Source organism: Aythya ferina, assembly GCF_964211825.1.
Source record: "Aythya ferina genome assembly, chromosome: 28".
In the NCBI taxonomy this organism is placed as follows: Eukaryota; Metazoa; Chordata; class Aves; order Anseriformes; family Anatidae; genus Aythya; species Aythya ferina.
The window spans coordinates 1992186-2007202 of record NC_140325.1 but is presented as its reverse complement, the minus strand read 5'-3'; the positions used below and the strand labels follow the sequence as shown (position 1 = coordinate 2007202).

The following is a 15017-nucleotide window of genomic DNA, read 5'->3' as shown; positions in this document are numbered from 1 at the left end:
TCCTTCTCTCCCTCCCTCCTGCTTCGTGCTGAGCCCAGGGCAGCAGCCCCCGCGTTAACGAGCGGGATTTCAGCAGGATTTCAGCATCCCTTGAGCTGAAGGCAGCCGTGAGGGATCCGTCCCCCTCCGCCCATTAGAGCAGAGGCAGATTTAGGTGGGGACGTGCACTTTTGGGGTTCTGAGCTGCTGTATTTCCTGGTGGTAGGAGTGGGACATGGGTAGGACGAGGGAGGTGATGCTCCTTCGCTCGGTGGCACCGTGGAGACTCCTCGGAAGGACATTGCCAAACGGGGAACGGTCCGAAAAGAGCCACGAGAGCCCTAAAAACCCTGCAAAAGCAGCCTCCCACTGAGAACTCCAGTTGATGAAGTTTTGTAGCGTAATGAAGAGAGGTCTGGGGGGAAGCGGAGTGTGCTCAGAGGGGGTCTGGGCTTTATTACCTGGGGATCCCCTTTTGCGCTCCCAAACGTGCCAAGTTTTCGGCCAGCCGGCTCCTGCCATAGCGGGGCTCCCGACCTCACGTCTCGCAGCAGCGCCGGGAGCCTCCTGCCTGCTTTACGGCCTGGGCGATGGCCAGAGGGATCACGACTCGACGTGTTAATAGGGTGGAAAACGGGCCCCGTGGGAATTGCTTCGGGCAGTGATGATGAGCAGCGCTCCCACGCCCGTCCCAGGATGCGCCTTCATGCTCCGCGATCGCGTCGGCCACGGGGCCGCTCCGTTTGGCCGCTTCCCCTCCGATCCCTCCGTGTTTTAAAGGTCTGCCCGTTCAGGGAGACCAAACCCTGCTATTTTCCCTTCCTTGTGGTAACATTTCAGCCGAGAACGGGCAAAACCCCGGGGCGGGAGGGATGGGACAGCACCCGGGCAGGAATCTCACCGAAATCACTGCACGCCGCTCGCCGCAGTGATTTATTTCCCAGCACCATTTAGCAGCGAGACAAAATCAAGGAGAAATTCTTTCCCTCTTCCCGAGTTGTCACTTGCTTCGCAGACACGACACACACCTTCGCAGGAAAGCAGCCAGGCTTCTGCAAAGCAGAGGCCACGCATTTTGGGCGTCCCCGGTGAGGGTGAAGGGGGTTCAAGGGGATTTTCTGGCCTCTCTCTGACCGCTGCTCCGTGTTTGCCTCCCGAACAGATCAGACCCCGACCCCGACTCGGTTCCTGAAGAACTGCGAGGAGGTGGGACTCTTCAACGAGCTGGCCAGCTCCTTCGAGCACGAGTTCAAGAAAGCGGCGGAGGATGACGAGAAAAAGGCAAGAGGCGAAGGCCACCAGCGCTGCCCTAAAAGCGAGCCGTGCGATATTTCGGGGCTGGGGGGGATGGAGCTGGTCTGATGGAAGGCATATGGCACGGCACGGTCTCGGATTTAACGTGGGACTTTATTTTTTTAACTCGGGTGACTTTGGCTGGCAGGCCTGCAACCCGAGGCCCGGTTCGAGCGGGTTTTAACGGTTTATTATTCCTTCGGCTTTTCGCTTCCAAAAATGAAAAAAAGGGCAGTGCCCCAAACGCCTTGCATCGCGGGAAGGAGATGCAGGAAAATGGGGACCATGAAATGCTCGGGGGCTGAGCAAAATGCCCTCAGGGATTGGGATCCTGGGTGCTGCTGCCTTTAAGGTGCAGCCGCGGCCCCCCCCGACGGCTCCTCCTGTGCTCCCTGCAAGGGCACGGAGCTCTCGCGGCGCCTGAGCTGCAAACAGAGAGAGGGGCTCCGCGCAGGAGAGAGGCTTTTCCTAACAAAGAGCTCCCTCATATGCAAGCAGTATCGATTCAGGCTGCCCCTGCCAACCCCGGGTCTGAAGGACAACGGGATCTCGTCAGATAGCAGCTAATTAAGGACATTTCCCCCCCCCCGACTCCCCTCCCCATCTCCAGGATCGGAGGAGCAGCAGATGCGGACCGGGCTCTGGGGCTGGCACATACATTTACTAAATTGATGTATGGATGTACATACGCTCGCAGTCAGCGGCGCTGCTCGGAAATAAACTGCGGGAGCAGAGCCGCGTAAATCTTCGCCGAGATGGGGAACGGAGGAATTCAGAATTAAAACCGAAAACTGTCTCCCCCCCCACACACACACACACCCCCCCGAGCTCTCCTAATAACAGGGCTCTTTAAAGCAGAAATTGATCTCTCTCATTGGTATGCTGCAGGGCCTTGCCGGGGCATTTTTATGCTCTGAATTCCCTGCCTTTTGTTCTCGGCAGCCCAGACCGGGCGCGCTGGGAGAAGGTAGCTTTTCGTTTGTGGTTTCACGTAGAAATGGCTGAGCAGCCCACAGTCTAGCCAGTCGTTTTATAGGGAAGACCACCCATATCCTGTGCTCCGCTACCTAATAGCTGCAGCTAAGACCCTTTAGGCTCTTGGATGTTTTGCTTTTTTCTTTTTTTTTTTTTTTTTTTGCTTTAGGATGACTGCAGTCAAAATATTTCCGCCAGCAGCCCGGCGAACGCGGCGGCTTGAAGCTCGGGGGTGGTTTCGGGCGCAAGGAAAGCATTTTTATCCCTCCCTGAAAATCTCTGCACACGCGAGAGCCCCGGGCCCAGATGGCTTGTCACTCCCTGAGCCTGGCCAGAGCTGCCTGCTGCATTTCTGGGATGCTTTGAACATTTGGCTGCGTCCAGCCCAGTCGCTGCTGTTGTGTTTTGTCCTCCGGTTCCAAGGGTGGTCTCGACACCAGCACGTTAATTAAAAACATAGGCACAGCAGGGGCTTCCCCTGGAGGCACTTTAAGCGGCTTGAAACTTCCCTGCATGTTAATCCCTTCTCCTTTGTGCTTCCCAGTGCAGCATCTCTGCTTAGGAGGGCAGGTAACCGGGTACCGCGGGGACCCCGAGCAGAGCTCCTGCGTAAATCACTGCGAGCAGAGAGCAGCCGCCCGGATTCTCCCCCTCGCTGCAATTTTCTCTCCTTCCCCGAGCCTTAAAATGCAGGGGAGGTTTAGGTTAGACGCTAGGACGAGCTGTCAGCACTCGGGCAAGCGAAGCAAAGCACCGGGAGGGATTGCAGCTCGGACAAACGGCCGTCAGCGCCGATGGAGGTGGAGTTTCTCCTGCCCCAGCCAGGGGGGTGATTTGTGAGCCCATCCTGCGGCCGTCGTCCCCACTCCAGTGCTTCTTCCTCCAGCACGTTGTCTCCTCCCAGCTCTTCTCTTCCTTTAGGTCTGGGGAGGGAAGAGCTCGGTGTCACCTTGTTGTCACCCTGCCCTCGTCCCGTCCCCAGCAAGCTGCTGGCCGGTTAAAACGGGGCACGTGGCACTGCTGGAACCCAGGGGGGGGTGGCAGGCTGCCAGCTCCAGGCATATGGTTGGGTTTTATTTTAATGGGGCGCTCATAGATATTTAATAACTTGCATGGCTCTTTGTTTGCTTTTGATAATCAGGTAATAAAATAATTCAGGCTGATTTATACAATGCTTTACAGCTCTTCTGTGAATGAAAGTGCCTTCTGTAACTCGCAGGCGTTTGGCTTTGTTACCTGTTCTCCTTAGCGGAGCCCTTTTAGGGAAAAAAAAAAGAAAAAAGAGCCCAGTGGAAAGAATCGTGTCTGTGTTACTGAGAAACCACAAAATGGTGCCATCTGGGGCAGAGACCGTCTTGCCTAGGCCTCCGTCTCTCTGTTTGGACGGGGCCAGCGCGGCGCGGCACCGCTCTCCGCTCCGGGCTCCCAAATGCTCCTTCAGCACAAATAAATAATAATAATTTGGCCGGGGCTCAGAGCCGGGGTTCTTCCTCTGGGACCGGCCGAACGTTTCACAAACAATGTGAGCTAATTGTCCTTTCGATCCGGGGCTGCTTTTCCTGCAGAGCGCTGGAGCCCTGGACATGTCTCTGCCCTCAACCCCAGACATCAAAATAAAGGAGGAAGAGCCGGTGGAGGTGGACTCTTCCCCCCCAGACAGTCCTGCCTCTAACCCGCCGTCGCCGCAGAGCAAGGAGAAGGTAAGTTTCCGGCAGTGTGCCCTGTGGAGGTGTCGTTCCCTCCATCCCCGGAGGAAGGCGAGCCATTTCTCCGCTCCGTTTGGCTGCGATTTGGGCTCGTGAGGTTCTCGTCTCGTTTGAGAAACAAAGAGAAAAGCTCCCCCCTTCCCTCCCCCCCCCCCCGCTCCTCAAATACACGTTTCCTGCACTTAAATCTCCGCCTGGATTTGGCTAATGAAGAAAACCTTGCTGTGCGCCCCGGGGTAACACTGGGAACGCTCTTCTGGTGGGGAGAAAGTGCTGCAGGAGCTCGGCATCCTCCCCGAGCCTGGCTCCTGGTGCCCGGAGGGGCTTTGCCTGGTGACTGGGAGCAGGAGATGAGCCCGGGTGACACGGTCTCCATCCGAATAACTTCCCACTGTAGGGACGTTAGCTGGGCCGGGGCGGTGATTCGGAGAGGGGGATTATTTCAGAGAGGGGGATTATTTCCCGGCTGGGGCCAGGGCGGTAATTCGGAGAGGATTCGGGATTATTTCGGAGAGGGGGATTATTTCCCAGTGGCTGCTGCAGGCAGTAGGAGTTTGAATTTCCCTGCCCCGTTCCCTGCACTGACTTCAGCTCAGTGTGCCTTTGGGTACGTGGCTCCCCTCCGTGCCTCCGCTCCCGTGACACAAAATTCCCCTAATTGCCCCTAAATGTCCTTAAAGCCATCAGAGGGTGTCTAGAAGGGACAGCCGGGCGATTATCAGCCTGACAGCTAACAGCACGACTCCTCCTTTTGTCCCTCGGTCCTCTCTTTAGGAGATCACCTCCAAGCCCGTCATTGTCTCGACGCCCACCCCAACCATCGTGCGCCCGGGCTCGCTGCCTCTGCACTTGGGCTACGACCCCCTGCACCCAACGCTGCCGTCCCCCACCTCCGTCATCACCCAGGCTCCCCCTTCCAACAGGCAGCTCGGGTAAGTACGGAGGACAGAGACCTGCGCCGAGGTTTTCCTCCCGCACCGTCAAGCTTCCTGGGCAGTAATTAGGTCCCTAAATAAGCTCCTTGATTGCCAGCCCTGCTGATGTGCCACGATTCCCCCTGCTCGGGCATTAGGGCCTCGTGGCAGCGCCGCCTGCACGAGCAGGATGGGGTGGAAGTGCAGAAAGCAGGAACTAATTGTCGTAGCGGAACGAAACGAGGCAGAAAGCACCGCGGGGAGAAATGAAGCCCGGTCCCCAACCACGGTGACACCACGTTTGGTGTCTGTGACGGGAACGTGGCCAGCCGGGGGACTCCCGGGTCGCTTCTCCAGCCTGGTGCGGAGCAGAGAGCTCGGTTAGGAAATCGTCTGCTCCTTTAATGGCTTTGGGATTTCCTCAGACAGCCGTGGCCGCTGAAGCGTAACCCCGGCTCCAACCTGCTGGCCTCCTTCGTGGTCAGCTTCTGCCTCGGGAGCTGTTTGTTTCGGCAGATGTAATGACCTGCTCCTCCTCGCCATCGGGATCGGAGGCTCCAGAGCCCTCGGTGAGGCAGCCCCGGCCCCGCACATGAAGGGAAGGAGCCCGAAGGATGCAGGAAGCCCATGACAATGAGCCCTCAGGAGACACCTCTTTAGCCCTGCTTCCATTCTGTGGTGTCAGGATGCTGCTTTCTTGCCGTGCTCCTGGCCTCTTTCTAATTGCCCTGGGTGGAGGCTGGCTCCTTGCATTAACCGGGCCATTTATTTTTTTTTGGCTGTCACTTCATATTTTTGTGTGTGTTTTCGCTCTGACCCCGTGGCACCATCAATCCAGGCTTCCTGACGGAAAGTTTTAAATCCTGTCCTGAGGCATTAAGGGGTTAAGTGATTGTCCTGGGGTTCCAAAAAGGCCTTAAACCCCCCCTCCAGGAACCCAGCACGGGTAGAGGCTCGCGGGGCCATTTGGCACCAGGTCCCCCCCCTCGCTTGGAGACACGAGGAGATCAGAACTGGGGGGAGCTGGACTTTTAATGGGATTTCGTGTGCCCTTTGCAGCTTGCAGGGCCAGATCCCTCCCGGAGCTGAAGCAGGCTCCACAGGGGGGGGGTCAGGCTGCAGCTTTAACGAGGGTCCCTGCATTAGGGCCGCGGCAGACGTGGTGGGGTCGTCGGCGTGACAGAGATGGAGGGGAGGCTGTGACCTCCCCGTAACTCGCCTTGTTAGGCCGGGCTTTTCAGAGCAGCCTGGAGGATTTGGGATGCCCAATAGAAATGAATGAGAGCCGAGCGTTGGCGGTCCCAGGGCAGCCTTAAAAATTCCTGCCTGAGTTATTGGCGTGGCGAGCTCCCCGCTCCGAGCCGCGCTCCCTGCCTCTCCCCACCCCGCTACGACTCCGTGCCAGCTTCCTCCGAGGTCGCAGGCAGCCCAGCCTCCTCTGCCCCCTTCCCCGGGCTCAGAGGAGGAGGAGGAGGAGGCAGCAAGGCAGCAGCAGGGCTTTTTTTTTTTTTTATTCCTCTTCTCCCCCCCCCCAGCCAAGCTGCCAGCAGCTCTGCTCTCCTCCTGGCTCGGCTCTGCCTCCGCTCGGCTCCCCGCGGCGCCGGCGTGAAGCGAGGAGGAGCAGGAGGAGCAGCCCTTTCTGGCAGGGACCCTTTCCTTCCTCTCCCCTGCAGCCAGAGCCAGAGCAGCTCTGGTTTTTCCTCCCTTTTCCTAGGGCAGGCTGGGTCTGGAGGGTCGCAGGCTCTGCGGTGGGGTTGGCAGCACTCTGAGACGGAGGCAGGGAGCCGGGCGCCTCTTTGTCAGCGCACGCACAACCATCACCTCTCGCTGCAGAGCCATCTGCAAGGGAAAAAATTCTGGGCATTTGTCATCCGTAACCACCAGCCCTGGCGGGGTCGCCCCCTCCCCAGCCTGCTGCGATGGGCTCCGGCCCCGTTTTTTCCCCAGAGCCATTCCTCAGGCAGACACGAACCAGCCCCACGCCAGCTCCGTATCGAGGAGGTTTTCTCCTGAGCTGTAAGGGTCAGAAGCGTTAATGGGGAGCTCAGCCCTGCCGTGGGAGCCCAGCAGATGTGGCTCAGGGGCTGAGAAGCGAGCAGGAGGCAGGGGCTGCTGCCCAGCCCACCCCTCTGCCTGCTGGAGCACTTCGGGCTCCCCAGGGAGTGGCTGCAGCAGCTCTGGAGAGCCCCAGCCCCAGGCAGCAGCGTCTGGATGTGCTTTTCTCTGCGTTCAGGTGGGCAGCACACCTCCAGGCTTTGGCAGCCGTGGGGTTTTGGTTGGCCAGGGGCTGAGCAGGAACGGGAGAATGGGCCCAGATTCGCTGACCAGAATTTGTGCTTCTCTCCCCGAGCTCGTGGGGCTGCCGGGGTGATGTAACGATGAAATATAAGCGTGAAATAATCCACGAGAGCTTGAATTGTCTCCCCAGGTCGCCCACGGGTTCCCTCCCGCTTGTCGTGCAGCTTCCGAACGGGCAGACCATGCCTGTCCTCCCAGGCCCTCCTGTGCAGATGCCTTCTGTGATATCGGTAAGGGACGCTTCCAGCACAGCTCTGCGAGGCAGAGGAGGGGACGGAGTTTTTCCCCCTGCCAAATACGTGCAGGCAGACCCATTTTGCAAAAATGAAAATGTTTCTCCCCCTCTGTGCAAGATAAGACTTGAAGAGGAGGAGTAGGAGGGGGGGGCCAGCTCTGGCAAGGTAGTAATAACGTGTCGATCACACTAGAGGGCAATAAGTCTGGAAAAAAACAAAGCCATGCCCAGACAGATGGCTCATGCCATTGATCCAGGGCTGGGAACTGTAGGATCCCTGATTAGCTGCCTCCATTTGGAACAGCGTGCCTCAATTGAAACCATTCGAGCTTGCAGGGAACATGTTGGTCTTTGCAGGCCAGGAAAGCCACCCTGGCCCCGCCACCGTGCTAAAGCGCTGCTGGAATATGAGCCTTGCGGGTTGTGCTTTTTTTGCACGCAGAGAATTTTCTGTGGTCCAAAATTCATGAGCAGATTTGCCTGGTGGGTGGCTGGTCGGGCTTCGGAGCGTTTCAGCTCCCTGCCGGGCAGCTTGCGTGAATCCTGCCCGTCCTGCTGGGCACGGCTTTTGGCTTCGGAGGGAGTAATGGCCCAAACCCTCAGCCTCAGGTAACGGGAACGTTGACGTCAAAAGAGGCAGATGCACGGGCAGCTCGGCGTAGCTCGCGGGCACGGAAACATCTTCACACCTCCCTGCTCGCTGGGAACAAGGCTTGCGTTTGTAGAGCTTTGCAGCAGCGTACCTGAGCGGCTTGTGAGCGCAAGTGCAAACCCTGGTGGGGTTTTTTTAGCCCCTGCAGGAGGCTGACCCTGCTCAAAAAGAGGGGATGCTTTTACCCCTGGTGTTGCTGCAGCTCTGCAGCGGAGCTGGGCAGAGAACCAGCGGGGTTCTCGTTCCCTCCCTCTCCGTCTGCACTCGTTTTCTGGTGAGGAAAAACCTTCCAAGGAGAGAAAGGAGGGAGGCTTCGGGCCACCCACCCTTCTCCCTGTCCCGAGCGCCGGGCTGGTGTGGCTTGGGCAATTCTTCAGCAGCCGGCGTGGCCACCAAAGGGGTGGCTGCTGGCCTTCGGTGACAGCAGACGTAACGGATGGCAGCAGTTAAGTGCTGAACGTGCGTCGAGCTTTATAAATGCGCCCGGCTGGGGAGTTATTACGCAGCCACCTCACGGAGCTCGCCACCGAAAGCGGCGCCGCAGCTTCTCACGCCCCTGCGTGTTGCTCCCTCCCCGACAGCTGGCTCGGCCCATGTCCATGGTGCCCAACATTCCTGGTATTCCCGGGCCTCCCATCAACAGCAGCGGCTCCATCTCGCCGTCGGGCCTCCCCGTGCACTCGGAAGCCAAAATGGTAAGTGTCCAAACACACGCCGGGGAGGGCAGCACGTCGACGTCCCTCCATCGTCCCCGGCTCCTCCAGAAAAAGGTGTCTGGAGGCTTTTTCCCCCCCTGGCTTTCCTGAAGAGCTGCTGCTTGCCTGAAGCCCCGCGCAGCCGCCGGAGCGCTGCCTCGCACCGAGAGCAGGTGTTGGAAATGCCAGCAGGAATATTAGACTAATCAGCGCTGGGGCTCTGGCAGGCAGAGCAGGCACACGCTATTGTCGAGACAAACCTCAGCCCCGTCCTAAACACGGCTGTTTTGTAAAGCTGGCGCTTCCAGTTCCAAGGTAACAGATGGGCTGGAGGTGGGCTCGGAGGAGGCAGAGCCAAGAGGAGAGATGCTGTGCTGCAATCCAAGGATCCCGGTAATGGGGTTTGTGTCGACTCCTTAAAATTAAAAAAAAAAAAAAAAAATTTAAATTTCCACTGCTGGCTCTTCCACAGCTCAAACTCGGGAGGAAGCAAACGTAAATTTCAGAGCAAAGAGCAACGAAACCCCACGGTTTTGGGTCTGAGACGGGGTGGGGGCATTTGCAGAGCTGCCTCCTAGGGCAGTGCTTGCTCGCCGTTCCCGGTGCGCCCCACGTTGTCGCTGCTCCCTCCCCGCCCTGCTTTGGGTGTCTGCAGGGTTCATGGGCAGAGCTGGGAGTTTAAAATCTTAAACGATGTCTGAGGCCCGAAACGGAGCAGTCCTGCTCCCCTGCGTGTGGCTGCCCAGAGAAGGAACTTGCAAGACATGGCCATGGTCGTGCCTGTGTCCTTCTCCATCCCCTTCCTTCTTCACTCCTGGTGCTCGGAGGCACCTGGGGCTCTGGAGCTCGTGGTCCTGCAGAGCCTGCAGGCTGCGGGTGGGCTGGTGCCAGCTGCAGGAGCAATTTTGGGATTCAGGCACCTGCCTGCTCAGGCCTGAGCCGGGCCCTGCAGCCTGCCTTTGGGGCTGGCTCTCATTTGGGATTTGGAGCGGGATAAAACCTTCACGGCACACAGATCACCCCCGCTGATGTCCCGTTTTTCTCCTTCTCCAGAGGCTGAAGGCCAGCTTGACGGCGTCTTCCTCGCTCAACGGCAGCAACCTGGTGGTGGGCTCGGCCAGCACGATGGTGACCGCGCGCCCGGAGCAGAGTCAGATCCTTGTCCAGCACCCCGACGCCCCCTCCCCAGCTCAGCCACAGGTCTGCTGCTGCTCAGCCTACGTGCTGGGGGGTTCTGGGCTTCAGGGAAACAGGAGGAAAACCTTGCGGCTTCCTGGCTTGCAGAATGGGTTAAAAACCTTGTTTTTTTTTTCACTGCTGCTTCAACACTAATGCTCTCAAACAGCACCAGGCAGAAAACTTCAGCAACGTGTTAATTTGCGTGGCAAGGTCTGGAGTTTCGAAAGAATATTTTGCTCTCTTCTCCCTGCTCAATTACTAGGGTTAAATGCTCCCCTCTTAGGCAATCAACTGCACCGGCTCCTGCCAGCTCACCAAATGCCAGCCTTCCATCAGGATCGCCACCTGCTCTGTCAGTTAGATAGGCTTCCAAAAGTTTAATATCCATATGCTGCCTGACAGCGAGTACCGAAGTGTAACTGCACTCCCCGATGGTGGCAGTGTAATTACAGAGCCCTTGCAGAAGCGCCGCCGAGGCTGTGCCTGCAGGACCCTCTGCCCTCGCCGGCTTTTCCTTTGTTCTCCCGAAATAAAACGGGGAAATTGTGCGGCGCGACGAAATCTTTTCAGCCACTTGCCTCCGAGAGCTTGTGGAGCTGAAGACGTGCAGGGAAAATTCAACCCAAATGAATTTTTAAAGCAAATTGCCCGCTCGGAACTGAGCCCGAACGGAGACCGCGAGCGGGGCCGTGCGTCAGAGCGGGGCCGCGCGCTCCCAGCCCTGCAGCTGGAAGTCGCCCTCCGCCGGCTGACGAGCAGGAGCTGGCTGTGCAGGCACCTCCCCAGTCACACCAAGTTCCTTTTCGAGTCTCCGAAGTGAAATGAGGAGGAAGGCTGTGCCTTTTGCTCTGCCCGTGGTCATTGACTGCATCAGCTCCTCGGCGTTGCAGGGAGGAAGCTTCTGCTCTCGGCTACGTGCCGTCAGCTGGCCGGGCCCTCAGCGTCTCCACGAAGGAGCTTGGCATTTAACTCATTCCCCTGATGTCCACACATCTTTGGGATCTCAGGGAGTTCAGGTGGATTCACACCTTAAGCTTACAGAGCAGTTCAGCTCCCCCCTTGCAGCAGGGGCTGCCCGTGGTCCCCCCGCAGCGTGCGAAAGCAACCCCCTTTTTGCTCCAGCTGCAGGATCCGACCTCTTTACCAAACCTAGTGGAAACAACTGGGTTACACCGGGCTGTGTTAGCCACCAGCCTGCCTCAGAGCTTCCTCTCAACATCTCTCTCCCCTCGCCCCCATCTCCAGGTTTCCCCTGCCCAGCCCACGCCCAGCACCGGCGGGCGGCGGAGGCGCACGGTGGACGAAGACCCCGACGAGCGCCGGCAGCGGTTCCTGGAGCGCAACCGTGCCGCCGCGTCCCGCTGCCGGCAGAAACGCAAGCTCTGGGTGTCTTCCTTGGAGAAGAAAGCCGAGGAGCTCACGACCCAGAACATCCAGCTGAGCGTGAGTATGTAACCGGGGAGGCCGAGCGCAGCCGCTCGCCAGCCCGGCGGCGCTGGGACGGTCGCTCCGGAGGGAACGTCTTCCCCGTGCCGCGGAGACAAGAGGTGTTTGGATGCTGCTCTCTGGAGCAGGATTGCTGCCTCTGGGCCATTTCACTCCCAGCAGCCAGGGAGGAGCCCTTCAGTGCTCTTTTTTCTCCCCCTGTTCCCCTTGCAAGGGCTCTGCCTCTTCGCCCCGTCAAGGCGGCGCTGCGGCACGAGGAGCGGTGCCAGCCTCGGGAGGGGAGCTGGAGGCCTCAGGAAGCAGCTGTATTTACAGAGCTGAGGCCTCTCCTGCGCGAGGAAGAGCTCTCTGCTGGCACAGGGGCGCCAGAAGCAGCCCCAGTTCCCTTCCCTGCACGTCAGACCTGGCAGAGGGGCGAGGAGGGGGCTTAGCAGCTGCAGCCGGGCTGATTTTTAGGGAGAACTTGGGGTTTTCTGGGCTGCACCCCCTGCTTGCTGAGCAGAAATGCAGCAAATCTACAAACACGGGCAGCTGAACGTAATTTCACTTGCAATTAGCCCCCTTGTTAATGCACTCAGCATTGGCCAAGGATTGGTCTGCAAAAAATGGAACTCGTGTCCATTCGGGGCTTTTTCTTCCCCTGGTTGCTGGTGACTCACGCAGCGGGATTTTTTTCAATAGCAGCGATCATGGTATTTTTATTCTCTTCCCAAGATAATTATAGAAGCTGTTTCCTTGGGCAACTTTGAAACACAATTGCCTGACTTTCAGCTGTTTGTCCAAACATTTCAATAGGGGAATAATGTGCTACACAAGGCTCCTAGGGAAGCGGACCTGTTTTCACGGCACAAAGTCAATCTGAAAGGCTTGGGGCCTCAGGAAAGGTTATCTTGGAGTTGCAGAGAGAAGGCAGAGAGGACTACAGAGCGGGCTGGGTAACAGTTAACTGCTCTCCTTGGCAGCAGGAGGGCTCTGGGGAGGGAGGATGGCTCTGTGGTTAGCAAAGCCAGAGCACCAAGCACAGCCGCAGATCGCTGGGGCTCCGTGTGAGTTATTCCCTCTGTGCCACCATTCCTCACCTATAAAACACGTCGTGTTAAAGGTCCAACACCTTCACCTGTCGGACAAAACAGCTCAGGGAGGTGCTGAGGGCTTGGAGGAGCTCTGCTGTTCCCCAGAGCCTGGCATGGCCTGATGTGGTCGTAGCCTGGCTGCTGCCCCAGAGGGACAGGGATGGCCCCAAGCTGATCAGTGTCTGCTCATCTCTGAGCTATGTTCAGCTCTCCCCCATCCCCAGCAGCGTGCTGGACTCGAGCTGTTGGCATTACCAAGAGGGCTTGGGCAAAAATGTGCCCAGGGTTTGGTGGTGGACACCTTGAGGGGCTCTCCTGCTGGTCAGCATGATTTGTGCTAGCTGCCCTCGGGCATCTCAAAGCAGCTAACAAGCCGTAAGCTTGCAGGGCACGTGAATTATCATCCTGCTGTTGCTAGAGGCTGCTGGCAGGGCTGTGAGCGATGCAGCCCCCCGTGCTTTTGTTTCCTTCTCAGAACGAAGTCACGCTGCTGAGGAACGAAGTTGCTCAACTGAAGCAACTCCTGCTGGCTCACAAGGACTGCCCCGTCACTGCACTACAGAAGAAAACACAGGGCTATCTCGGTGAGTAGTGGTTTCTGCCAGTCCCTGCTGCCCCTGAAGTAGGTCGAACCAGCAGAAACCTGCATAAGGCACTCAGGAAGGGAGCCTTTATCTCAGCCTCTGCTCCATCACCTCCCTGCTCCTCTGTCTCCTGCTCGGTACAGCCTCAGAGCATCCGTACCGGGAAGGGTCCTGCTGGGGAGGGAACTGCAAATCATCATTTTAACCCGGGATCTTGCAGCCGAGGGGTGAAAGCACTGGGGGAGGAGGCAGTGCATCTCCCTCAGCGCCTCCGTAGCGTGGAGCATTTGACAGAGATCCACGTCTCCGCTCCTCCCCGGCGCGCAGGCCAGCGTCTCTGGCAGGCGGCGTGCCAGGAGCTTGAATTCTCTTTGAAGTTACCAAGTCCTGCTGCTCTGCAAGCAAAGCCAGAGTCAGGAAAGGCCAGACTCTATAAATGACATCATGGGGCTCTGTATCTCGTGCTCTGCAATTCACATCAAATTGCCTTTGGAAGTTAGAAGGCCTCTTTTTATCTTTTTTTTTTTTTTCTTCTTTCTTTCTTTCATTTTTTTTTTTTTTTTTATGCTGCCTATTTCATTATAATCAACCCCGGAGCTAAACATTACGTCTGGCTCCTTCGTGCCTCTCCTGTCATCTCTGCAATAACAGCTCCGCACTGTGGCGTTCGTGCAGAGCCTCTGGAAGATGCTGGAGTCCCCGGGCGTTGCCTGGATAAAGGGGACAAGAGGCAGGGAGAGAAGGGGAAAAAACCCAAAACCAAAGATCTCAGGCAGCGTCCTTCCTTCTTGCCTCCTGCTTCCCATCTTCTGGGTCTCTGCAGGGCTCTTCTCCTGCGCAGCGAGGCACAGATACGTGCTGCACGGGGCCTGGCACTGCTGCTTTATTTTCACTCATTACAGCAGCTCAGAGCTTGAGTGATGTGGTCGTGAAAGCCCTCGCTGTCCCCAGCCCTCGCAGACAGGTGTTGGCTCTGCGTATAACGCGGAGAGGCGACGGGATTTTTTTCCTGTTAACCTCCAAAGTTTACAGTTCCTATTATTATTCCTCGCAGCCCGGCTGCTCCAGTAATAGGAATTCGCCACGCAGCTGAATAATAAACACAAAATTCACGCCGCCCTCCCCACGCCCCCCCCACCCGCCGGCTGCCTTTTTTTATTATTGAGATTTGTGACTAAGCAGCCCCTTAAACCAAAATGCCAGATTCCCTCGATGGAATTACAGCTGCCTCATGTACAGTCGGGTTGTTTTATTCATAATACCTTGTAAATCTCCTTTTGGGGATGCCAAACTATTATATAGCTCCGCTCGACCTTCTCTCTCACCGCCAAGCCAGTTTTCAGATCTGCTGTGCTGAGCCGCATCCTTCGGCGTGCCAGCAGAGGCCACGCCAAGGTTTCAGGAGGGAAGGTAAAAGGGGAAAGGGGCGCGATATCCACGCACCTGGCGGAAAGCTGAGCCCTCGGCTACGTTTGCCCGTGCCCAGTAAGGCTGCAAACCTCTCCTCTGATTTTCTGGCGTCCTGGGGTTTTACCCTCTCGACGTGGAAGAAGTATCCCGGCTCCTGCCATTATTCTGCTCTGTTAAAGGAAGGTGACCGCATCTTACCCGTAATTCATCTCGCCAAGTGCACAGGAGGGAATTTCCTCCTGACATCTGCGGATAATGAGTGTATACCCCCAAAGAGGAGAGGTCTGATTGCTCTCGCCTTGGCATTTGATAGGTCACAAATTATCCTCCGCCGTAGGAGCCCTGCCTGGGCGCAGGGGGCTGGTGGTGGGAGAGGATCCAAAGTTTCGGAAAGCTCCGAAAGGGGCGCGGGGGAAGGTCTCTGCCTTTGTTTGCCTCCCGTCCCTCCGATCGTACCCCTGCAAGGCCCCGGAAGAAATGGAGCAAGCCAACAGTTTGTGACGGGCTCTAATTGATTTTAATGTTCTAGAGCACAATAACGAGCAGGCCAGGTGATTTGTGTAAAAAAAAAAACGGGC

General features: G+C 57.5%; 1 protein-coding gene across 4 annotated transcripts in view; it reads left to right on the top strand.

Moving 5' to 3' along the window:
* The window catches only part of LOC311424681 (cyclic AMP-dependent transcription factor ATF-7), a 66257-nt gene that overhangs the window by 45685 nt on the left and 5555 nt on the right, over positions 1-15017 (top strand). For 3 of the 4 annotated variants that reach the window (XM_084500004.1, XM_084500005.1, XM_084500006.1), the window contains exons 4-11: positions 1142-1260; positions 3813-3947; positions 4728-4885; positions 7296-7395; positions 8634-8747; positions 9801-9947; positions 11172-11373; positions 12921-13029. In XM_084500004.1, the coding sequence (XP_084356130.1) occupies positions 1142-1260; positions 3813-3947; positions 4728-4885; positions 7296-7395; positions 8634-8747; positions 9801-9947; positions 11172-11373; positions 12921-13029 (1084 nt within the window). The remainder of the gene's footprint in view (positions 1-1141; positions 1261-3812; positions 3948-4727; positions 4886-7295; positions 7396-8633; positions 8748-9800; positions 9948-11171; positions 11374-12920; positions 13030-15017) is intronic. The other variant, XM_084500007.1, reaches the window with a different exon arrangement.